Here is a 24,600-nt window from a genome sequence, read left to right on the forward strand (position 1 = left end):
GGGACGGAGACGGGATCTGGAGATGAATCCTCCTTGAGAGCAGGGACCTTGCAGGTCTCTGCCCTGGAGCAAGCCCTCCTGGCAGCCTGGGGCAGGTTTCTGAGCCAAGCTGGCTTTGCTGCCCCACTCCCCCTCTCCAGTGGGGAAAGTGCCTGGGGGTGCCCCCGGGTAATGTGGTGGCTTCACACCTCTGCAGGCAGCTTTCAAAGAGAGCAAAAAACCAAAAGAAATCCCTTTCCCTGAAAAAGCATCCTTCAGTGTCGTAGGGAGATGCTGAGAGCTTTCCTGCCCCTGTGCAATGGCAGGGACAGGGGTTTTGAACTTCCGTTTGTTTGCTGAGAAACCAGGTAACTAGATGCAAAGCAGTGGCTGCCTTCCAGCAAACAGCCCAGAATATCCAGGGTGATGCTGAGCCATGCAACAGACGTGTGCACGCAGGGTGTGTTGGGGGTGTGGGTGCACCCCTGCAGGTGGGAGTTGATAGCTCCCTGAGCCCTTTTCCTTGGGACATTCACTACGCAGGGACATGTAGGATGTTGCAGAGCCTCTGGGAGATGCTGGTGCTGAGGACAGTGCAAGCCATGCCAGTTGCTCCCATATGTTGCTGACCCCCGTGAGGCAAACTGGCTCCTCCTGCACCCATGGGCTGTTTGCTGGATTTCCCACTGATGGGACTGGTTTGTCTCTAAGGCAAGTTTTTAGCTGGGTTTGCTTGTGGCACAGGGTCAGGCAAGCCAAGGGAAAGGAATGGGATGAGGCTGGGGAGCAGTGCTTGGCTGTTAGTTTGGCTCCCAAAAGGGACAGGGGCCATTCACTCACCTAATCCTAATGCCTGGTGACTTTGAAGACAGGCCCGAGGTAGAAACTGCCCCATGACCTGAAGTGTCTGTACAAAAGAAAAAAAGCAGCTGAAAACATTCTTTGCATGCACAGCTTGGAGATGGCATTTGCAGCCTGCCTGGGAGCTCCCTGGGCTTTGGGCACCGAGAGGATGACCCAGGGCTGGGGTCTCACTGCCTCAGTGAGGGCTGGGGATGTCCTGGGAGGTGTGGTGGGGCTGCAGAAGGGAAACTGGGGCTGGTGGGGTGCCTGCATGTGGATCGGGAGCCTCTCAGGTGTACGACCTGAGTCAAAGCTGGCTGCAAAGGGGGTTTGGTCCAGGTCTGCTTTCCTCCAGCTCAGCATTGTGAGCTGCTCTTTCCCACCCAGGAGTCCATGCTTCTGGCTGGTGCAACTGGAGCTGATCTCCCTGCCTGCTAAACCTGCTGCCAAGCCAGCTGAGCATCTGGAGGTTAGTCCCACCACGGATATTTTAGGACTGACATCAAGGGTGTCAATGGTCTGGGGTGGGCAGGAGCTGGAACAGCAGCACAGGCTGATTCTCACCAGGAGCCCCCTGCCCTGTCATGTCTCATTCCCCCATCGCGCTGAGATAGCGTGTTCCCACAGCTTTTGGGACGTTTCCTGTGAAACGTGAGCCGGAGCCGGGCTGGCAGATGGCCCTTCTCTAAGACAGCTCTGCACTCCATATAAAAAGCCACATTCCAGTCTCTTCACGCTGGTGCAAACTTGAAACAACAAGATTATCCTTGGGGGGGACAGGTTGGGGGATAAAACACCATGTGAGACCCTGGGGCATAGAACTTTTTCTTTTTTCTAGTATGGGAGCAGCCCTGGGACCTGTGAGGCATCCAGCTGAGACCTGTACCAAAATCACTGCCCCCAAGAATCCCTTTGGCTGGGTGCGTGGGCCACAGGTGGACTCACTAAAAATAAATCCTGGCCTGCCACACATCCCTGATGCTTCCAGGGAGGCTGGTTGAACCTCCTGGTCCTTCCGTGGTTTGTATTTGGGGAAGAAAACTGCAGGTTGAAGCCTTGCCTTGAGGTGCTGAATACAACCTTGGCTGGTGCGTTTAACCTCCTGCTGTGGTGAGGATGTTGCAGAGGTCAGGGTGAGGGCAGGAGGGAAATGAGTTATAATTCAGGGGCTTTGGGGCACTGAGTTGGGTTTAAAGCAGAGGAGCAGGGTGCTCTGTGTGATGCTAAGCCTGAACTGGTGAAATGGGGCTACAGGGGGATTATTCCCCTGCCAGCCAAGCTTGTCGGGAAGAGTGCTAACGTCTCCAGGGTGTTTGGGTATGCTGATGGCTGGATTGCTTCCTTGAGAGGGCTGAGAGCATAAAATGCTTTTAACGCTGTTGGAGGAGTTGGTGGTTCTTCCCCCTGATGGCTGGAGACCACTCAGTGCTCCTAAAGCAGCGCTGTGTTGGAGCAAGGTGCTTCTCCCAGCTGAGCCTCGGGATGGCTTAAATTGTGTGTGATGCTGCTCTGAGATGTTTCACCCATAAAATCATGGCAATGTGGGCTGCTAGTCTCATCTGGAGATGTCACCGTTGTGCTGATGCGCAGCTGAGACTCACTCCGGCCCCCCCCTGCACCTCCATACCGTGGTGGGGAGCCTGTGCCACTGAGCTGGGCTCTGCTTCCCTGGGGTGCAGCGGCAGGGTGCCTGGTGATCCCACCCTGTGAAGGACCACAGCCTGGTCCTCAGCTCCCAAATGCTTCTGAAAGTTTCCTCTGCCTCAATTAAAACCCTGCCAGGCTCTAATGGGGGAAATGGAAGCTATTTCATCCTTAACTAGCCTGCTTAATTTCCTCCCCGCCCTTGTGCAAACACATTACGGAGCCACTGCTAATGACAGCATCATCAAAGACTAATTTTCCCATAATCTAATCTAAGGCACAGTTCATTCATGCAGCATTTTCCCAGCTGTGCCAAAGGCACACGTGTGGCAGGTCTGGAGGTGCCACCTCCATAGTGTTAACGGAACACAAGGCACAGCCAAACCTGGGGCTGAGACCCTCCCTTGCCCCCCCAGCCCTCAAATACCAATTTTTATGGCTCTATTGGGACTGAGGTTGATTTATGGGATGGTGTGAGGTCTATTTATTTTGGCAGCCTGTGGATTTTTTGTTCTGTAAAATCAAAGGTGGCCTTTGATGGCTGGAACTCTGCCTGTGTAATGAGTTCAAGGTTTGGGTCTGGAAAGCTGAGTAATAATGATGGGAACTAAGTGTTTTGGCCAAAGGTGGGTTCCTGCTGTCCTTAGCTCTTGTTCCTCCACATAAAAATCCTTTCCCTGAGGGAGGGGTCCCCATGGGCCCAGTGATTTGTTTGAGGCTGCTGGGTTGTATCTGAATCTCAACGCTCCAGCACCTTACCCAGCGCTACAAGATACAAGCGGCTCAGGACACCGATGCATACAAGGAGAGCATGCTTCTGCAGAAGCAGAAAAGGGATTCGAGAATGACCTTACTGTGTGGGGCAGAGGCCAAGGATGCCTGTAGAGAGGGACTCGTAGCGCTGGAGGGTTTCAGCACCCCGCAGCTGCTGCTCAGGACTGGGAGAGGTGTAAGAAGCAGGAAAACCATCCCATCTCCATGCTTATCCAGTGCAAGCAGCAGCATCTGGGGATGCCACCGAGCTCTTGGTTCATCTGTACCTTGTAGGACCTTTCCCAGCCTGGTCCCTGCTGCCTGCACCGCTGCTGCCTGAGAAGAGGGCAGCAAACCTTGGCAGGGTGCAACATCAGAGCCTGGGTGGAAACCCCATATCCAAGGCTTGTGGCTGCTTTCCTAACTGCCATTTTGGGGTTGGAAATGACAAACTGCTGGAATACCAACTTTTTGCAGGATATTCAAGTGTCTTGAGATGTTTTGGTAGCAACCAAACCCTTCCAGGGCTACTGTGCATCTGTATAATTACTTTGCTAAGATCAGGATGGATATCGCTGGAGTATCTTTGTCTAGGAGGGACCCACACACCCCCAAATTCTGAATTTCAGCCCCTTCCATCTCTGCTAGCCCTTTCCCCAGTCCCTCAGCTTTCCCAGGAAGCACCTCTGGGATTCAACAGCAGCATTTCTCATTTAAAAACAGTCCCAGGGAAGGGAAAAGAAAAAAAAGAAAAAAACCCCAACCAAACCAAAAACCACCAAAACAACACTGCAGGTCATTTTGTTCAGCATTGCCACAAGCTTTTGGCTAAAAATTAAGCTAAATCTTCAACCTTGATTAATTTTCCTTCGGTCCACTTGTTGTCACATGTGGACTGTGTGTTTATTTGTCCAGATTATATTCTTTTTTTGCAAGCTGCTGTCTCCTGGGCTGTGTGTAGCTGGTGGGAAGGATGTGTTGGCCAAGGAGCAGATGGATAAGGGCAGCACAGCAAAGCTGCCTGCTCTTCCCAGCTGCCTGCACCACCAGGGCTGGTTACTCCTGTCCTGACTGCTGCGGCAAAGCATCCCCCAGTTCACACCCCAAGATGTTTTCCATCCCTTTCTCACCTCCTCCAGGCTGTTTTCCATTGCTGTGGGGTGGTCACTTGCTGCATAAGCCCTGGGCAGGATCTGGCCATCTCCAAGGAGCTGTGGGGAGGATGCTCTAGTGATGCTGTCCCCAAACCAGTGACACCTGCCCCCAAGTTTGTACCAACCCAAAACTTTCCTTCCCTGTTCCCACCCCTGGGAACCAACTTGTACCAACTGAGCAAAGGATCAGGCTCAACTGATTTACACCAGTAGGGAGCTGGCCCTTTGATTTACCCCAGGAGGAAGCACAGCTGTTTGCATTCCTTAGAGGGGACACAGCAGCATCTCAGTCCCTGGGCTACCCCCTAAACCTTGGCACAGCGGGGTGGCGGGAGCAGCTAAAGCCCAGCTGAGCTGCCGGAGAGCTGGGGAAGAAGGGGGCTGGGTCAAGCTGCCTCCTCTCCCGAAAAGCTCTGCCTAATCAAAGGGAGAGCGGAGCACGGGGTTGGTTGTTTTTAATTTTCTAAACCCCAGGGTGGCCCCCAGCCAAGGCCTCCTGGCGATGGAGGGGATAAAGTTCCCTGAGCCACCGCGAGCCTCCGCTCACTCGCCGCTGGTGCTCTGAACTTTGCCTTCAAGCTTGCATGGCTGCATCCGCACCCAGCTCCCGCCAGCGGATGCTGTAGACCCCGCTTAGCAAGGCCACGCTTCTCCCAAGACCCACACCAAGCCAAGTGCCCGGGTGCCTGGCGAGGAGGTCGCTGGCTGGAAGCAGGTAACGGTTTTTTTTGCCGTCTTTCCTCTCCCCCCACCCCTTTATGTTGTTGCTTCTTGCAAACTTGGCGTCATGGGGAAGCCGGGCTTAAACGAACCCCGTGGAGTTGTTGGTTGCTCCAGGTTGTAAATGCGAGCTTCAGTTTGCAGCCTGTTTGTACTGGGGCAAATCCTGCTCTGCGGTGCAGGACCCCCCTCCAAAAATCCGAGCTCTGCCTTTAAGCTTTAAGCAGGGATTTCACCCCCTTTTGGGAAGCAGTCGGGGGGGGGCGGCGGGGGGGCTTTTCCTGGGAGATGCTTGCTCCCCCTGCAGCATCGCAGGAGCGGAGGATACGGGGTGCTCTGCTCTGAACCCCCCCAGCATCACAGGAGCAGAGGATACGGGGTGCTCTGCCCTGACACACCCCCCCAGCATCGCAGGAGCGGAGGATACGGGGTGCTCTGCCCTGACACCCCCCCAGCACTCTTTTCCGTGCTGGCAGATGACCTTGTCAGCAAGTTTTGGTCCAATCCTGCAAACTCCTGACTTTTCCCCTTCCCCTGGCTTGTGGGGGGGCTTTGTGTGCAGCAGGTGCCTCTGCCTTTACTTGGAAATGAAGGAAGGGGGGCGGGGAGGGGGGAAATCAGGAGCCTAAAAATAACCTTAAACAGCCTCTTTGGCTTAAATGTTCACGCTGCCTTTGCTTTTAAAATGCAAAAGGGGCTTCTCTGACTTTCTGGCGAGCGTGTTTATGATCTCCGTGGTGGATTTATTATCTGCAGGCTCCAGCTCTGCAGAGGAAAGGGTCTGCGAGGAGCTGTGGGGCTCCACAGCTCTCCCCCAGGTGCTGGAGGTTGGGGTGCAGGAGGGATTTGGGGAATGGGGTGAGAACAGGCCTCCCCATGTCTGATCTGGCAAGAGGGAGGAAAACACCGTCAGAGTGGGATGGCTGGGTGGGATGAAAAACTTCCTGTGGACCTTTCCCTGCCCAGGCAGGGGCTTTCCCGAGGGGATGGGGAGAGCTCTGGGCTGGGGTGAGGTCAGTTCCCCAGCCACCGGGCTTCCCGCACCAGCTCACCAGTGCAATGAGTTTGGTGTTCTCAAACCCCTGGGGCTGAGCCTGTCTTGGAGGAAGGGTGGGCAGTGACTTCCTGGAGGTCCCAGCCTCCAGCTGGGTGGTCCAGGGTGTGCGTGGGCTTTGCAGCACTTGTGGTTGGGGAACTTGGAGACAGCATGGGATCTTCACGCTGGAAAAACTGCTTTTCCAGAAAGATGATCAAAGTCTTCAAAAAACTCTGGGCAAGGGCTGGACAGGGCATCTTTGGAGCTTGGATGGCTCCAAAGTCATCAGTGGAGCGAAGGGATGGGACAGGCTGTCCCCTTGTCCTTCCTAGCTGAGCACAAGTGCCTGCAAACCAGCCTTTCTCATCTCATTTTGGGGCTGGGACACTGACTTTGGGGCTGAAGTTGGCTGGCTCGGCTTGTGCTGACGTGAGATCGGGCTTTGCCTCTCTAAGCATCACCTGAAGCTGCTAAATCCACCTTTGGGAAGGCCATTCTCTCTCCGAGGTCCTCTAAAGCCATTCCTCTGCCACCTGGCTTTGCAGGGACCAGCCCAGCAGCCACCAGCCAAGTGGCGATTGAATTAGAGATCTCGCTTAAACAACTCTCTCCCCTCCCTGCCCTGGCCCAAGGGCTCCCTGAACAATTGTGAAATGAGATCTTTATCATTTTTATTAAAAGCTGTACACAAGGCATCACCATTAGGCTGAACGGGAGGAAGGAAAGGGGGGGTAATTCCCTTATGCCCCCTCCCAAGTTTAATTCATAGTGGTGGGATGCAAAAGCTCCCCAGAGAGTGATGGATAGTGGGAAATGAAGAATATGAAGGAGCTTTATTGAACCCATCAATCTCAGGCGAGGCTGCTGCGATCAAAGGCCCCGGCTGTTCCAGCAGAGGTTACCAGAGGAGCACAGAGCTCAGGTTTCGGGGAAACCCAGGGCACGGGGGGGCTGCAAGGCCGGGAGCTCGGGCAGCCCCGGCAGAGGAGCCAGCACCCGCCGAGCAGGGTGGAGGGTGGTGGCCTTGCCCTGGCTGGGGATGCTGATCCCGCTGAGGTTTTGGCACACCTGCCTCCCCTCCTCCTCCTCCTCTGGGACACCGGATTTGGGATTTGCAGCTTGTGCGGGAATAGGGGGGGTAACTCTTCCCTGTTCTGCGGTGAGGCTGAAGCCCTTCATCATGTGCCTCTCCCCAGCTGAAATGCCCACTGGCAGCAAGACCTCTCCTCCAGCACAGTGCCAGCCCTGTTGGCCAGAACAATAAGAGGGCCCCCTGGGGTCCAGGCTGGGATGTCCCCATGCCTCACCATCACTCGCTCAGCCTTGCACTGCCATGGCTTGCCTGATGGTGTCTAGCAGGTGTGCTGGAGGTGCTGAAGCACCTCCTGATTTCTCCAGACCATTCCTGAATGGTGACCAAGATGTTGCCACCCTGCTTGGTGGACCACAAGAGGAGACCTTCCCCTGGAGAGAGACAGCATGAAGATGAGTATGAACATGTCGTAAAGGTGAGAGAACTGGGCTGGAGGACTTGAAGATCACCTGGTGCTGGGACAGTGCTGACCCACCTTGGTCCCATACCCAGACAGAGACGGGCAGCAAAGCCCTGAGGTCCAGATGTGCATGATGCTCCGAGCAAGGATGTGCTGGAAAGGGAGCTGACATGCCACCACCCGGGGAGCTTGTCAGCTTGATCTCGTGATGTTGCTGCTGCCTGGCATGGGTTGAGGCTGCAGCTTGCCCAGCAGGGCTCCCTGAGGGCTGCCTGCACCGTGCCTCTCACTGAGCCTTTCTTTTCTTTCCTTCCTGCTTTTCTGTGGCTGCCATGTCCCCGAGCGGCTGCAAGTCAGGGCACGGGCAAGGTGGCATCTGCTGGCTCGTTCAGAGGTGGATCCCATGGGGTAATGCTGCATGGCTGGGATGGTGGGTAGGTAGATCTTTCTTCTGGTTGCGATTCTTTGGGTGACCCCATGGGGAGGTGAGACAGGCATGGGCAGTCCCATGGTGGCTTTTGGAGCTGGCCATTCATCTGAACGCTGCTTGGCAGGGGAATCGGTATCCCCAGAAGGATGCGGCCCTGTGCCAGGGCTGGCATGGCTTGCTTTACCTGCCTGAACCCCACCCCCAATTCTTCCAAGCCCTGCCAGCCTTTAGTGACCCCACAGGAGGAGAAAGGTGCTTGCAGGTGTGTGTGTGCTCACTGCCAAGAACTTTACTGGCTCCTTCTACCTTTTTAAGGAGTGCTACATTCCTGGGAGGTGAGGTCAGAGCTGCTTCCCTGCACAGGCAAAACCAAGGGATGGCTGGAGAGTCGATGCCTTGAAGCTGGGACATGCACTGGGTGCGCTAAGGATGAGGCCTGGGATCTGTCTGAGTTAGACGGTCAACTGGGGCTAGTGGGATCTGTCCTTCCTCTGCTGGAGCCTGAGCTGGTGGGGAGAAGTATGGTGGTGGCACCCTGACATGGACCAAATGCTGGGGTGGGGGGGACCTGCTTTCTACCTGAGTTTTGGTTCCCTGAGAAGAGAGGTGAAGGTCCCGGGTCTCACAAGGGAGTCCTTGGAAGGGACCCAGAACACAGCTGGGGATGTGATACCCAGTGGATCATCAGGCCATGGGCAGTGTGGCCATGGTGGTGAGTGCCACTTGTCTGTCCCAAGACGGGGCTGCCTGCAGGGCAACAGCCCTGATTTGGGGAATCTCTTTGAAGCTGACACGCTGCATCCATCACAGTCCCTGGTGAACACCAGCTGTACAAACAGCAGCCTGGAGCAGAGCTGTCAGCTCAGCCCTCCACCTCCTACCCATTCCCTTGGAGCTACTGAGCAGCCCTGGGGGGTTTGGTGACATCCTGGAGCTGTGGGATGAGGTGTCCCCAGGTCCTGGGCTGGTTCCTGGGGCTTGGAGGTTGCGCTGAGCATTGCTGCCTGGCATTTGGGCACTGACTTTCAAATAGCTATGGTAGATGAGGCATGTTGCAGCTTGTGTGATGTAGCTCTGGGACAGCAGCAGAGGGTGTGGGGCTGTCTGGGCCAAAGTCATCAAAAAATAATGGGGAGAAGGAGAAACAAGAGCTTGTTGGGTCTGGCACTGCGACAAATCCTCCTTCCTTTTTATTGCTACAAAGGGAGAGGGGCTGAGGTTTCCTCCCAGGGCTGGGAGAGGCTGGATGTTGTGTGGGGCATCTGGGTGGCACAGGGGGACATTGGGGTTGCAGGTCATGGGCTCCTCAGCCGTGATGAGGTCTCGTCTCCTCTTTGCCAGCCAGCCTGTGCTGCCAAGCCCAAAACTTGACCCTTGCGCCGGTTTCAAGTTGTTGGCGTAAAAGCTGTTAAACAACCCAAACAAAGGCTCCAAGTCTATCAGCATCCCGCGGCAGGCAGGGAGCAGCTGGGGGACTATTAGGTGTGCCCTGAGCACTCGGGTTGTGCTGTATGGGGGGTGCTCATCCCTTCTCCCTCCCTCCCTCCGAGTCCAGATAAAAGCTGGATCCTTGGAGGCACAGCTGGATTTTGAAAGCTCCCAGTGCCCCGCCCCAGCTGCGGGAGTGACCTGAGAAGATAAAGTGTCTTGGCTCAGCGCCTCCATCCCTGCATTTCCCAGGAGGACCCACCTTGGGAAAGCCTGGTTGCGTTCTGTCTCCAGCTGCCTCTTGCTGTCTCTCTCCAGCCCGTGGAGGGAGGAAGGAGACAGCCATGGCAGCCAACGGCTCTGCTGGGATGCATGAGGCTCTGCTGGACAATGGCTTTGCTGACTCAGAAGACCTCGTTTCTGACTGGTACATCTATGAAACCATGGACCCGGCCGTGCCACAGGATGAGTAAGTGTCCAACCCCGCTGGTGGGTGCCACATGTTCCCTGTCCCTGCTGGGTTCACCCTGAGTGGCTGCCAGCCTCCTGCCCAGCTGCTCTATCCCTTCCGTAGAGCAACATCCTCTGAGCTACAGAGCCACGATTTATTCCTGAGTGGGAGGTGATTAAAAAGCCTTGTTTCAGCCTCCTAAAAATGCTTCATTTCTTTAGGGTACTTCTGGCAAGAGCTGGGGTGAACCCTGCAGCAGGCATCTCTGCTTAGCCTTCCCCAAAATGCAAAGTGCATGGTGTTAACCTGCTGCCCTCATCCCTCTGAAGCTCCCAGAGCCTTTGCTGGCCTAGACAGGGCTGCTCTGGCTCCACGTTTCTGGGTTTGGAGACATCCCCATGACACAGCCTTGCAAATCTGTCCCCTGCCTTAATCCCACCCCAGTTCTCTGCAAAGCAGCTGTGCAGATCTCAGCTAGGGGTGAAGGGAGTGAGCAGCGGGACAGGGCTGGGATGCTCAGCTGGGTCCTTGCATGGCATGGTGACTCTGAACAAAATAAGGCTGACCATCCCTGGGCTTCCATGGATGTCCTTTCCCCCCCAGCCCACCCGCAGCTGGTGTATCAGTGTGTCCTGTAAAGCCTATTCCCTCTCCATCCATGATGGTTCACGCTTTAACTGAACGTACTCTCAAGAGCAGTGCTTTTCATCCCATCCTAGCTGAGCACCCTTCCCAAGGACAAGAGGAGTGCTATAGGGAGGGGAAGCTGAGGCATGGAGCAGTGGTGTCCCACAAATCTGGAAGCTGGGCATCCCAAGGCCCATCTACCATCATCTATTGTTCCTCTGTTGACTTAGTCCTCTGCGGGTGGATTTTATACCACTCAGTTGACTGATACCTAATCCTGAGGGCAAGCAGGAGGAGATCCCAGCAGTGACCAGCCCAAAGGGTTCCTCCTTGTCCTTAATCTTCTGCATTGCAAAACAGCCTTTGCAATCTCCTTGCCTCACCCTGGTTTTCCCAGGCGAAGCCCCACTTGCATGACCCACACCTCTGCTAGACATTTCTAGGTTATTTTCTGGGTGTCCTGCTTTGCAGCAAGCCGTGGTCAGTGAAGAGATGAAGGCAGCCTCAGGGAGTTGCCCATCTGATGGCTCCTGGATGCTCTGGATTTAGAAGCTTAAGCCCTGGTGGTACCAGAAAGGTTTTGGTATTCCTGTGTTCTCAGGTTTTGGTATTCCTGTGCTTTCAGTCTTACAGGCGAGCGCCCTCGATTTCCAGAGCCTGGATATTTTTTAGCAGCAGGAATTTTCTGGTCTACCCAAGGCCAGCTGTTGGCAGAGAAAAAAAAGGCAGAAATTGGAGCTTTGTTAACAACAGCTGGTCCTATGAAGCCTTTTGTGGCAGGCTGGTGACAGCCTCGGACATATGATGCCTGAGAAATCCTGATTTCACTATCGGACCCTTGCTGGTGGGAGCTCTGCAGCTGGTCTCCCATCTCTGCCCACCCCACCAGCACTGTGGGGGTTGGGAGGGCATGAGGGCTCCTGTGGTGTCCCCCTGGCAAGTTATGGGGCTCAGGAGCTTCAGCTCCCTGACACAGGGTTTTTCTACCCATGGGTGAAGGTGGCTGGGCATGGTCATGCCTGGCCATGGGGAGAAGAGGGCTGCTGCAGCAAAGCAGGGATTAAGGAATGTGATGGAGGCCAGAAAGCGAATAAATAAAACAAAGGCTGGCATGTCTGCTTGGCCGGCCTTGGCTGGCCAGGGGATGCAGCACTTGGACCTCATCCTACATGCACATACCCCAGGCAGCCACCACCTCTGCCAGCCCCCCCAGCTCTGGGGCTGGTCCATCTCCCATAGGAAAGGCATCAGAATACCCTACAAGGGGTCTTCAGCCTCCCAGCTGACATGTATTAAGCGCAGTGCCTTAGGTAGTAAGGACAACTGCTGCTTTGCAGGCTGCATCCCTTGAAAGGGCAGAGCCAGAATGGATATGGGGGTAAAAGGGGTAATGGGGGGCTTCATCCTTCCTTGCTGATCTCCTGTTCAGCCTCAGCATCCTGTACATGCAGGGAGGTTGCCCAATCCCTGTGGGGATCAGCTCGGGGTCGCTTCCGGGTGTTATCTCTCTCACTTGATCATAAAATCATCTTGTGAGGGTGACTTCATCCCTGGTTATTGCTGGTTGTGTAAGGCGGCTCTTCAGAGGTTTGCCCCATCTCAGCATCACGCTGCCGTGTAAATGGGCATTACCCCCGGCATCTCTGCTTTGCCCTTCTGGGACTGAATACAACCACACATGATTATTTTTTTTCCCCTCATTCTAGCATGTTTCCCAGCACAATCCCAGACTGCGACCCCACCATTTCTCCCAGACTGTATCACATCTGCATGGCACCCGTCTCCGTAAGTAAGGAGTCCCACGGGGTAGGTTATCTGCCCTGACATCGTATTTGCTGTCCCCCCAGCTTGGGTCATGCCCATCTACCCCCAAATAGCAGATCTAGGCTCTTCAGCTTGAGCTGGAGTGAGGTTTGAGTTGGGATGCTCTAAGAGGGGACTCACACATCTCCAGACTTTGCTCCGTGCCTGTAGTCAATGGAAGGTTTTGATGCATTTTTATTTTTTCCCAGCACGGTCCCTCTGAGGCATTTAGAGCCTGTAACTCATCAGAGCAGCTTGATGCTGCTTCAGCCATGTCTGCATTTAGGATGTTAGGTGGAGATGGTGTCTCTGTGGAGGCTCCCATCACATAGCAGCACGTCTTAGCCCCCCCCTCCCCCCCCCTCCCCCCGGGCACCCCCCCCATGGATTTATTGTTCCCTTGATTGGGTTTCTGGCAGCTGGCTGTGCTCGTGGGCTTGTCCTTGCTGGTGAAACGCAGACGTCTCCACCAAAGCTGCTGGAATGGTGTCCCAGGACTTCTCAGGTATCTTGGCCCTGCATCCCAGTCCCTGGGGTCCCTGTTACCCTGCAGCCAAGCAGATGGAGGGATGCTGGGGTGCAGCATGCAATAAACCAGCCCTGGGGCAGAGGATGGTGGGGACAGGGTGCCCATGATCTGGTATTGGGCTCATTCTTTCCTTGGCTTGCAGCCCAGCCAACTTTCTGGAGGAGGAAGGCAACCAAGGGCTGGTGGCCGCGGTGTTCGGCATCCTGTTCTCCTCCCTGTGCGTGCTGGTCTTGGACAGGGATCCTCTGCCGCTCATCACCCACTCCTCTCAGAGCACCCGGGGTAAGGCGAGCACCCTCCTGGCCCATGGGCACCACACTCCTCCCCACCCAAGAGGTGTGCAACTTCAGGTGGCACCCTGAGCAGCCTGTTCACCCTGGTCCCTCCTGAGCATGCTGCCTTCTCTTGCCTGTTTATCTCTCCCTCCTCACATCCCACCGTACTATCTAGAGTACTGGAAGATCCTGGCTTTGCTATACTACCCAGCCTTCTACTATCCCCTGATCGCCTGTGCCACCGTCCGGCACAGGGTCAGCTACCTCGTGGGCTGCCTGCTCTCCTGGTGCCACTGCGTGGTCCACATCTGGCAGAAGGTGGATTGTCCCCAGTCACCGAAGGTACGTGCCCCACTGCATGGAGAGGGAAAGGGGGGCTGGCGTGGCTTTCTCATTGCCTCCTGTAAGTGACATTAAGGTGTCACCAGGACACAGCTCCCAGGGTGGGGTGATGCCATGTGTGACATCTCTTCTTCTCCCCAGATATACAGGTACTACTCCACACTCTCTTACGTCCCCATCATCCTCTGCCTTGTGCTCTTAAGCCTTTGGTATCCATCCCTGCTCATCAGGAGCTTCACCGGGCAGGAGGAGACCTTGGATAAGGAGGTAATGAAGATCCATGGGGCAACTCAGGGGCTGGTAGCATGGGAGAGCCCCTTGATGGACCTGCATGGCTATGGGAGCTCTCCTGCCCCACAGCCCATATGCCTTGGGGACTGGGAGAACTGGGGTGGTCCCAGGGCATGTGTTCCCCACTTTGTTCTGGTACCAGGAGCTGCCTCCCTTCTGTCCCTCTGACAGCACGGGTTGCGGCTCTATTTATCTTGCTGGATTTGAAAAGGGAGTGAAAAATCCATCTTTGGAGTAAACTCCTTAGTACAAGAGGCTTAAGGCATCAATGCATCCTGTTCAGGCTGGGACTGGGGTTGCCTTGTTTTCCTGGCAGGCTGGATAATCCCTGGCCTTTTGGGAAATGCTGAGGCTTTGTTGGGAAGAGAGGAGGAAAAACGTACTTAAAAAAAAAAAAAAAAAAGTCAGCCCAAGCATGGACTGAAGTGACCCCAGGGCACTTGCTGGGAGCTGGCTGATGGGAATGAGGGGTTTCAGCTGTCCTACCAGTATGCCTGGTTCTGGGCTGCTTTGTTGACAGGAACAAGGCGGATTTATTTCCACCTTTGCAGTGCTGGAAGATTTGCTGCCAGCATGGCTCTAACATGGTGGCTAGCCAAACAAGGGCTGAGAGCCCATCCCTGGCAGAGGGTGCTGCAGGGCATTGTGCAGGTGATGGGTGGGTAACCAGGGGTAGCAGAGCAAGGAGGTGGCTGCCAGGTGGGATGTAGATGCTCTGGCCACCCAAAAGGCAAGGTCACCTCTCCCTGCCCTGAGTGCCTGAGCTCATCCTTGTGCTCAAATCAGGCAACTTATCGCTGCTATCCTTAAGGTTACAGGGAGAGGTTATTATAAGAAGTACCTAAAGGCTGTCCTGTCCAAACGCCCTCAGAAGGGGAGGTAAGGATGACTGACACCTTCCCTGAGCTCTGCCTGACCAGCAGCGCCTGTGCCAGCCCTGCCTGGCTGCCCGCTGCCTGCAGCAGGGGCACAGGGGTTCCCTGCTCCCAAGGGACATGCTTTTCACCCTCTCCTTCCTCCTCCAGCTCCTCGAAGATAGAAGAGAGCCTCCTATCAAGGGTCCAGACATATTTACGCTCCTACATCTACACTCCTGAGGAAGGTAGGCTGTGGGCAGGCAAGGGCTGCGCTCTTGGCTGCAGCAGCATCTCAGCAAACAGGCTGCCTCCCTCTCCCCAGGGAAAGCAAATGCCTTTCTTGGCTCCTTCCCCAAAGCATCTGTGCCACGGCAGCTGCCGCCTGCCGCACGTGCGACGCCTTGGCTTTGCACAAACTGTTGTGGATTGGGGTGGGGAGATGGACCCCCCCCACCATGGGGGCACCAGGTGGACTGAGGCAGCCAGGTTCAGGCTTGGGTTGTGCTAATATCACAGCCCGATGCTTGATAAGGCTATGACAAGGGAATAAAATCTACAGTAAGTGGATAAAATCCCTAACAGCCCAGGAATGGGGAGCTACTCCTGGCCCCCTCTGCCCATGGAAGCAGTGTGGGGAGAACTGTCCTGGGATGCGGCTCCCCATGCAGCAGGCACCCAGCTGGTGGGACTCAGTGCTGTGGGCACACGAGGTTTCACAGCCTTGCGGGAAAGGAGGATCAACAGGAAGGAAATCCATCCAGCTGAAGTACAGAGAAACGGCTCCCAGCCATATATCCTTGCAGGATTTCCCCGGGGAAATCCCAATGAATATTTGACTTATGCCCTGTTCCAGTGCTCTCCCCCCGGGATGTTTGCTTTGGCTGCTGGGTTGGGTGGATCTGCAGCTGCTCCCTGTGATCCCAGATCACAGCTCCTCTCCAATACAACCCTCCAATTCTGCCTTACAGGTTTCCGGATCCCGCTAAAGCTCGTCCTGTCCATAACCACAGCCGTGATTGCTGTCTACCAGGTGATGCTGATGGTTAAATGCCAAGCAAAGCCCCCTCTCTGCCTTCTTGGCCGTGTCCTCCTGAGGCAAAGGAGCCCAGAGGTCATTGCCACACCACAGTTTTGGCTACAGGGATGGTATTAACGTGCCTCACGGTATTACCATCCCTCGGCTGAGCCGCAGCAACCGGCCATGTGCTTCCAGAGCTCAGCCAGCCTTAAGTCTTTAAGCTAAGGCGATGGCTCAGCAGTGGGATGCCATGACCCAGGGCTCACGTGGCACTGCTCCCTCGCAGGTTGCCCTGCTGCTCCTGGTAGCTGTTGTCCCCACCATCCAGATTGTGCGGGCGGGAATGACGAAGGACATCGTCGTGTTGTTGGTCCAGTTTGGCTTAGTGCCCTCGGAGAACCCGGCTGTCCCAGGTGACATGGAGAAGGAGCTCAACACCGTCAAGTACTACCTGTGGTCACTGGAAGGTGGGTTCCCAGACAGGTCCTGCAATCACAGGTGATTTTTGGAGGATTTCAGGACTTAATTAGAGAGATTTCTAACCCAGAGGGTGGTCCAGGAAACTGGCTGGTGATGGGGCGGCTTCCAGGGGGACTTAAAACCCAGCTGCTGGAGCCAAGACATGAAAGGCAGCCGCGTGATCCTGGTGCCGTGCCAGGCATCTCCGAGCAGCCGCCTCGTGCCAAGATGGCGAGGCAGGGAGAGTCGGCAGCACTGCGCTGCAGATGCTGCCCTTCGGGTGAGGGCTTTGATATGTGCTGGAATCGAGCAGATGGCCCCCAGCCCCCTGGATAATTGAAAGCCCTGGATGGGGAGGTGCGGGGATGGCAGGGGTGCCCCCCTTCTCCTGCATGGCACTACCTTGGGGTACCACCAACCCTGGGGTGTGGTGTGGTGGCTTATGGCTTTTCCCAAGTCACCAAGCTTCTCTCATCCTCTTTGTTTTCCTGATATCTCCATCCCTCCTAACAGACCTCCTTCCCCACTCTTACTTTCTTTCCCCAGCTTTCCCCTGTTCTGAGATCATTTTCCTAGGTTCTCTCCGTCACACTGCCTGCTTATCATGGCTTGCTCAATGATTTTTCCAGTGCTGAGCTAGCTGAGCTGCTTGTATTTCCCCTGGCTACTTGCTTCTCTCCTTCCCTTTCACTGTTGGCATCTGTTCATGCCTACCTGGGAGATGGAGAACCCTGTATCGCAAAGGGGGATATGGAGGGAAACTGAGGCACGGTGCCCTGCTGGGGGGGGGTGTCATCCATGCAACCCCATAACTCAGCCCCCCCGCAATGCTCCTGAGATACATTTTACAACAAAATCCCATTGCTGGGGCTGGCTGCAGCCCTGACCTGGCTATCTCCCCCTGCTCCTTCGCAGTCTGCTACATCTGCTCGCTGGTGCTGTGCTGCCTGCTGACCTGCGCCATGCTCCTGAGGACGCTGGTGATGCACAGGTACGGTGTCCTCACTCCTTTGGCCTTGACCTTGTCACTAAGCTGGGATGCAGCTGGTCTCTCTCCCCAGGAACAACCTGAAGGCACTCTACCAAGGGGCTGTGCTGGATGTTTTCTACAAAGCACATATCCTCCGCCCGTCCCGACAAGCCATCGTCTGCTGGATGAGCTTTGCCAGCTTCCAGACGGCTTTTGCCTGCCTGGGTAAAGGGTGCTGGGGAGCATGAGGGGGCGGATGGGTGGTGAACCCCCACCTTGCACAACCTACCCCAGGTTTAAGCATCTCTTCCCCCTTTCTTGCCCCGTTTTTGCAAAGGGATGGCTGTGAGGCTTTTGTTCCTCTTTCCCCAAACACAATCTGTCCTTCCACGGGAAGGGCCATGCTGAACACCAAATGGTCGGGAAGAAAATAAAAAAAGGCGGTGGGGAAATAATGACTCGTTTTGGCTCAAGCCCAAATATTTTGATTTGAGAAGCTGTCGCAGCGTCTCGTGCAAAGGACTGTCTGTCTCCTCCAGTCCCTGTCTTCATATCCTGGGTGCTCCTTGCTGTGCATCTTCCCCAGCACAGCCCAGGTATCCCTGGCTGGGAGGGCTGGCGAGCCCATGAATGGGTGGAGGATGTCAAAGGGTTAGAAATCTTCACCCCACCATGGTTTGGAGACATTTTAAGGCCTCTCTGGCCCATGGGAAGTGACTCTAGGCAGTGGCTTCAGTGATACATGGACAACACCCAACCATGTCAGCACCCTGAGGCTACACAGGAGAGTGCAGCTGAGGCTCCAGGGGGTTGATAGAAGGGGGGGTGAGGGGGTGGGGCACCAGCTCTGTTGGTGACCACCCATCAGGAAAGTGGACCTATTTCTGCAGGCAGATTGCAGAGATTAGTGTGGAGGTAGGAGCTGGGGAGCACCCAGGAGCCCCTTGTACCCCTTTGCCAGTGAGGAGCAGCTTTCCTTCGGCCACCCACTCGGTGTATCCCTGGCAGAGCTGGCTGCATCTCACCATGCTGCTGTGAATCTACCTCCTGCTTAAAAATCTTGATTTTCAAGTCATTAAAGCAAAGCAGTGGAGATGAAGCACGAGCTCAAGCACAAGAAACCACAACTGCTTCTGATCTTGGTGTGATTTATGATTAGAAATCAGAGCTCAGGCTGATTTTTATGATGAGGCATCATAGTTGCAGCCTCGAGTGATGGCTCTTCTCAGCGGGGATAATGTTGGGAGTGATAAGAAAGGCTGAACTTGTAATTAAATCCCGCGCAGAGCATTGTGTTTGGAGCAGGGGAGGCAGGTAAGGATCTTGCAAGCTCTTTATGGGATTAAAATGAAAGACATGCTCAGCAACGAGCATGGGTTTGGGGAATAAGTGCAAGAACAAGAACCACTTCTCCAGCCTTCCCCACCACAGTTTCTGTCCCTATATGTCCCTTCCAGGTCTCCTCATCCAGCAAGTGATTTTCTTCATCTGCTTGGTGGGGCTTACCTTCCTCTTCATCATCCCGCTCCAGTCTGGCACAAACACGCACCTCTTCAAAATCATTCAGAACATGTGGTGAGTGCACCCAGCCCTCGGGGGAGGGAAGACCCAAGTGGGTGCCATTTCCATGGCCATGGTGTGGTTTGGGGATACTCTGTCAGAGGGAGGCTCTACCTTGGGCTCTTTCAACTTTTCTGGAGGTTTCTGCTGCCTGGGATGGTGTCTCATGCTTGAGACCCTCCTGGTGTCCAACCTGCCTCTTCCCTCCCATCCAGGCCCTTCTGGTTGACCCTGGTTGTTGCCGTCATTGTGCAAAATTTGGCAGCTCACTACCAATTCCTGGAGCAGCATCCCCTCCGGAAGGAGCTCACCAACAGGTATGGGGATGTGGGGGGGTCTTCAGGTCAGAGCTGACCTTCCTGAGGTCCAGGACTGTGTTGGGTTTACATGTGCCCCTGCTGTTGTGGTGTTCTCTGTGCTGTGAGCTCAAGGGGGAAAGCCTGTGGGTTTGAGGGATTTAAGTGGCTCCGTGTTCCCAGAGAGGTTTCTTTAGGTGCTATAGAGGGCCATGGTCCCTTTACAGCCTTGCTTTTGGTGGGGTGAAGCTGGCGAAGTCTGTGCTCTGCTCCACCACCCGTATTTGCAAGCCTCAGAGGAAGCCCAGATTCCTCAGGATCAGCTGGACCAGCTCACACACTGCCAGCAGATGTGGTCCCTCACTCGCGCATGGTGTCACTGCTTAAGCTGTCTCCTTACATTGAAGACCAGGATGACAGACGGATCTAGGTGTCCTGCTCCACCCAGGCACGGCACTTCCACCACCTCCATCACTTGCCCAGCACAGTGGGGAGGCTGCTCTAGGCTTTTCTGGCCTCCATAGGAGCTGATGTTCTCCATCCCAAACCACCAGCCTCACGCTCTGGCTCATTTCTAAGTCTTCAAGGAGAAATGGAGCCTCTGCATGTGCTGGGTGCTGGGGGCCAGGCTCTGAAGTCCTGACTCTGCACCATGCTGTCTCCTCTGCAAGAGCCTGGGAGGGTGTTTGCTTCTCTCCATGGGATGGAGACACCTCAGATGGGGACTGTGTCTGCTGAGGAGTCAGGGAAGGGTGGGAGGCTTATTTTGGCAGGTTTCTCTGGAAGGGAAGGGCCCTGCTTCCCATCCCGTGGTGTTTGTGTTCCTTACTCCTCCTTCTCCACCCGCAGGCGAGCTCTCTACATAGTCACCTACCTGCTCTTCCCCATCAACATCCTGGTGGGCGTTTTGGCTGGGGTGTGGAGGATGGTCATTTCTGGCCTTTATAATGCCATCCACTTCTGCCAGCTGGACATCAGCCTGCTGAACCGTGGCGTGGAGACCTTCGACCCAGGTAGGGCATGGCGGGGTTCCCTCTGCAGCATCTCTGTGAACGTGAGAGCCCTTCTCCCACCACCGAGCTCCTGAGGGACAGCGCCTGGGGCTCCTCCATCACCTGGAGCTGCCAGGAATGAGGGTGGCTTCAAACCACCTGCATTCAGAAATGGGCAGGTGAGACAACTGGAGCAAGTGGCTTCTGATGCCCTCTTTGTCCTGCTTTTCCATCCATGCCCAAGGGCAGGTGATGCCCTTCTGGGGTTCCCCTGGGCTTCACCAGTGGCCAGACCCTGTTCTCATGGGTAGCAGACCCTCCCTTCTCCTGCACTAAAAACAGCAGGGAGAGGACCTCAGCCCTTCCTCTGCTTTTCCTGCTGGGATTTTGGGAGTAGAACTAATCCCCAGCTCTGAAAGCAGAGCAGCTCTGACAGGGTGGAGATGGAGCCTGGCAAATGACCCTCCCCTTTGCTCCAGGGCAGGAGGGAGGGGGGAACCATGAAGTCTGGCCCCACCATATGCATTTACCATGGGCTGTGTTCCCCCAGGCTACCACACTTACTGCCACTATCTGAAAATCGAGGTCAGCCAGTCCCACCCGGTGATGAAAGCTTTTTGCTTGCTGCTTCTCCAGCTGGCCAGGCCAGAGGGGCCACCGGGGCTCCGGGCAAGCAACGTGGAAGAAGGTGAGACCTTCCCACCACCGCTGGGGGGATACAAGGCCATTGCCATGGGGCAGCATCGGGGTCTCTTCTGCGGGTTTGCTGCTCCTCTAGAGATGCTGGTGGTGCCTTGGGGTAAAGGGACCACTGGGGGCTGTGGCTCTGGTGCCCTCCACTTTTATGCCACCTCTGCTTGGTATGTGATTGTCTCTCCCAGGTGCTTCTCCTGTTCCTCTGCCCCATGCAAGGGCAGGATGGGGCTCCTCTGCTTTTGTCCCAGGGTGTAGATGACATCTGGGCAGCCCCAGCGAGGGGGAGCTGGGGCTGAAATTTCCCCCCCTCCTACCTCCTTTCAGGCATCCAGCTGATGCAGCCCAAGAAGACTCCTCCAAGCAGAGCCAGGTTCAAGCAGAGCCGAGCCCGCTGGTGGCTGGCCTACACACTCCTCAACAACCCCTCGCTGACTGCTTGCCGGAAAACTGCCCTCTCCAACCCCACAGCCAATGGCACCCAGCTCAGCCCCCCCAAGCCCTGACCTCCAGAGAAGCCCCCCACCTCTCTCTGCCTCCCACGCACCCTCCCATCCCATCCCACCCCTGTCTCCCATTGACTCTCCTCCTGTGCTGTAAGGAGTTTCAGGCACCTCTCGCCCCTTTCCAGCCTCTGGTCTGTTTCCAGTGGTGACAGGGGCTGGTTTTGAGCTCTACATCCATTCTGAGCCACTACCAAGGTCCAGAGGTAAAGACAAACAGGTCACCTTTAAGCCTGACCTGGATGGAGGGGGGTTGATGAGCCAAGCTAAACCTTTCAGGCATCTCAGAAACTTCTTAGGAGCCACTCCTGCAATGAGCCCACCAGTTCTCAACTGTTGCCTTGCCGACATGTGGCAAGGCAGGCACAAGTCCCCAGCACCAGGGCAGTAAGGAAAGAGGGAGAAGGGTGTGTGTGTGCATGTGTGTGTGTGAAGGGATCTTCACCCAGACTGAGCATGAGGAACTACCTGCATCTCAGCGCGGTTTCCCTGTGGAGAAGGTCCCCACTGCCAACCCCATCCCCAGCTTCTCCCTTGCAGGTCTGGTCCTGGCTCCCTTTGGACATTGTACCTAACCCTGGGACTTTTTTCCTCCAATTTTGTGAAGGCTAAAATCCCCATCTGCTCCTGCTCTAGGCTGTGAAGTTGCAGAGCCATTTGCTTTCTGTCCCCTGTAACATCCCCACTGATGCCTCTTGCTCTGCCTGCCCCACCCCCCTTACCCCCCTCCTTGTGTTTAAAGCCAGCAGCTCCCCAGGGCTGGTGACCCTCCAAGTGAGCTGAGCTTGAATCTATAGAAAGCAGTTTTATACCTCACTTGGACATGCTGAGTCGGGGAAGGTTAATAAATCACATACCTCATTCCTATGCTTGGGGTGTGCTTGGTCTCTTGGCCATTCCCGCATAAACCAGACCTGGCAGGAGGGACATGAGGACCATTGTAGCCATGTCTCCGGGTGGTGGTTGGGACTGACCTTGTCAGAAGAGGCTTTTGTGGTAGATCTGCTTGACCTGGGGGTGATGGGACCAAATCTGTCATCTTCCTCACCACCTTTGGGAAAATTTAGTGCAAAGCCCATCAGTTTGCTTTCCCATGAAAATGTTTGCCCCCTAAACCACAGCTCCCATGAAGGAGGGGGACTGCAACAGGACATTTGGTGGCTAAATCATGAAAGGCATGCATCCAAGGTGTTGCTGGATCACCTTTTCCCACCATGTGTCCCTTGAAAGTCCTGCCTTTGTTGGCTGGAAGGGTGCCTGGTGTCAGTTATCCACTGCAGGCAGCAAGCAGGGCTCTTGGCAAGTTGTTCTGGCGGCTCCTCACTCTCCATCTCAATACCATCCCAAACACGTCAGCCTTGCTAAAGCAGCTGCCTTTGAGACTGTGCAGCCCACCTTGCACAGAGCAGGGCTGCTGGACCATCCCTTCTGCTCAGTGGGGTTTGAGCCCCTCACTCCAGGGATCTCCTTGGAGGTGAGCAGACCTGCTCTCTGCAGGCTTTCAAGGACCCTGTGCCCCCTCGCTGGGGTGAGCAAAGCTGAACCCTGCGCTTTGGGGTTTGCCTGGAGTGTCCTGGCATCTCCCCACAACACTGAGGCTCCCTGAGTGGGAGCTGTCCCTTTCCCCAGGAGCCTGACCCCCTCCTGTTCTATCCCAGGGAAGGGGGGGGGTGTGTGTGTCCCTGCCTCCACCTGCTGCCTGCCGGTGCTGCCCCAACAGCCACCCGGTGTGCTTGGATGCTCAAAACCCTGTCACATCCACTGCCCACTAATCGAATACGATTAAAACAACACCGGTTTGGTTTGGATTTGATTTGATAGTATTTGATTACTGTCTGGCACATAGTAAGATGTCACCAAACTGGTGACAGCAGTGGCACCAGAGGCAGGTCTGGGTTGTTTTCTTTTCAAGACAGCAGGAGCCCAAGGTGCAGTTCCTGCTGCTTTCCAGCTCTGGGCTTTGTGATGTGTGTGCTTGGGTTTGTGCGTCTGAGCGCAGGAGAGATGCGGTGCTGGTGGGTGCTGGGTGTCCTGCATATACCCAGGGATGCCTGAAAGCAAGGGCTGTGCCTTTCCCTCGCAGACCATCCCAGCCCAACTCCAGCTTCCGAGACACACTGGGGCTTTGAGTGCAGCCCTGGTAATCCCTAAAATCTTTGGCAGCTCTGGGCCATGGGTGGAGCTGGATTTCAGCATCTGTTTACACAGCCCTGCCCAAGGCGTCCTGGAGATGTCTTGGCAGGCAGTGGGCTGGGGCCGAGGTGAGAGATGACAGCCCTGGGAGAAAGGCAGGAGGTGGCTTCATTAATTTTCTTGCTTTCTTTCCCTTCTTTGACATAAGCAGGGTGTCCTGGGGGGGTGAACTGAGCTGCTCTTCACGCGTCTTCTCTTAAACCCCCAACGTCGGGTATGGCCATGGGATAGCTCTGCCCCTGCGTAGCCGCAGTCCCCTCCACCCACCCCCTGAGCTGACGGTGAGGTGGTGCAGGGAGCTGATCCGGCTGAACACAGCCCTTAATGAAAAACTGCCCATGTGGGGAATGGAAATTCAGGTCTGGGTCATGCTGGGGCTTTGCAAATGGGAGAGACAGAGAGGAGCTGATAGGGGTTGTGGCATCCTGGACATGCACTGGCCAGTGGCCATGGTGGGTCAGGATGGTGAAACCAAGTGTGATATTACCTGCAGCATCCAGCCCTGAAGTCATGTGGCAGGGTGCCCTGTTTGTTATGAATGAGTGATGCTTAATATTGCTAATAATTTGTCATAAAAGCAATGAGTGAGCTGGTGAATGTGGAGGAATTCGCCTTTCTGGTGACAAAACAGCCACACACCAGGGAAGCTGGGGGGAGCGGTAGTTCTGCAATGTGGGCAGAGACTTTCAGGCATGGCTTAGGGCTGCTGAGAGCCTAAATCTTATTTTTTTTATCCTTATCCCAAGCTCCACACCCTTTTACAGGAATAAGCTCCTGTACCCCCCCTACTCCAAGTCAGGCAGGGAGGGAGGACCCCGGCTGGGATAAAATTGATGTTAGAAGTTGTATCCTATGAAATGAAACCAAAACTCTCATTGGGGCCGTGATGTTTTTCATCCTTTCTGCCTGTAATGGGAAAAATATGCGCCTGCTTGTTAGCATCAAAGGCTGTTCGTACAAGGAGCCGCTGGCTGTTTCTAGGCTGTTTCTGCCTTGGGACCCCCACAGAGACCTCGGCGCCGTAGCCTGACTGTGTTGGAGTATGGCAGCAACTCGGCTGCCCCTTTCCTTGCCCTGTGAGCTGGCTGGACACTGAACTGTGGGGCTGGAGAGCTTGTGTGGAGACTTGAGGCTCCAGGGTAGCTGCTTTTCAGCTGATTTTGGCGTCACTGCCTTCCGCAGGCAGCGATGGGGAGGGATTTTTGGGTATCCTGTAAGTGCATCCTCCCTCCAAGGCCATCATGGAGGGATGCTACAGCAC

The 24,600-nt window shown here is 55.3% G+C and overlaps 1 protein-coding gene across 1 annotated transcript; it reads left to right on the forward strand.

Moving 5' to 3' along the window:
• The first annotated feature begins 4,901 nt into the window (after nt 1-4,901).
• STRA6 (signaling receptor and transporter of retinol STRA6) lies at nt 4,902-24,287 on the forward strand. The gene is made up of 18 exons (XM_056346574.1): nt 4,902-5,088; nt 9,799-9,949; nt 12,265-12,343; nt 12,781-12,866; nt 13,033-13,172; nt 13,341-13,507; nt 13,649-13,774; nt 14,610-14,677; nt 14,824-14,900; nt 15,624-15,685; nt 15,960-16,140; nt 17,048-17,123; nt 17,194-17,327; nt 18,560-18,677; nt 18,878-18,979; nt 19,808-19,971; nt 20,501-20,638; nt 20,971-24,287. Exons 2-18 carry the CDS (start codon nt 9,825-9,827, stop codon nt 21,147-21,149), a joined length of 2,022 nt encoding a protein of 673 aa, XP_056202549.1. The 5' UTR covers nt 4,902-5,088; nt 9,799-9,824; the 3' UTR covers nt 21,150-24,287.
• The last annotated feature ends 313 nt before the right edge of the window (nt 24,288-24,600 follow it).

The sequence above is a fragment of the Falco biarmicus genome, chromosome 7, assembly GCF_023638135.1.
Source record: "Falco biarmicus isolate bFalBia1 chromosome 7, bFalBia1.pri, whole genome shotgun sequence".
NCBI classification, from domain to species: Eukaryota; Metazoa; Chordata; class Aves; order Falconiformes; family Falconidae; genus Falco; species Falco biarmicus.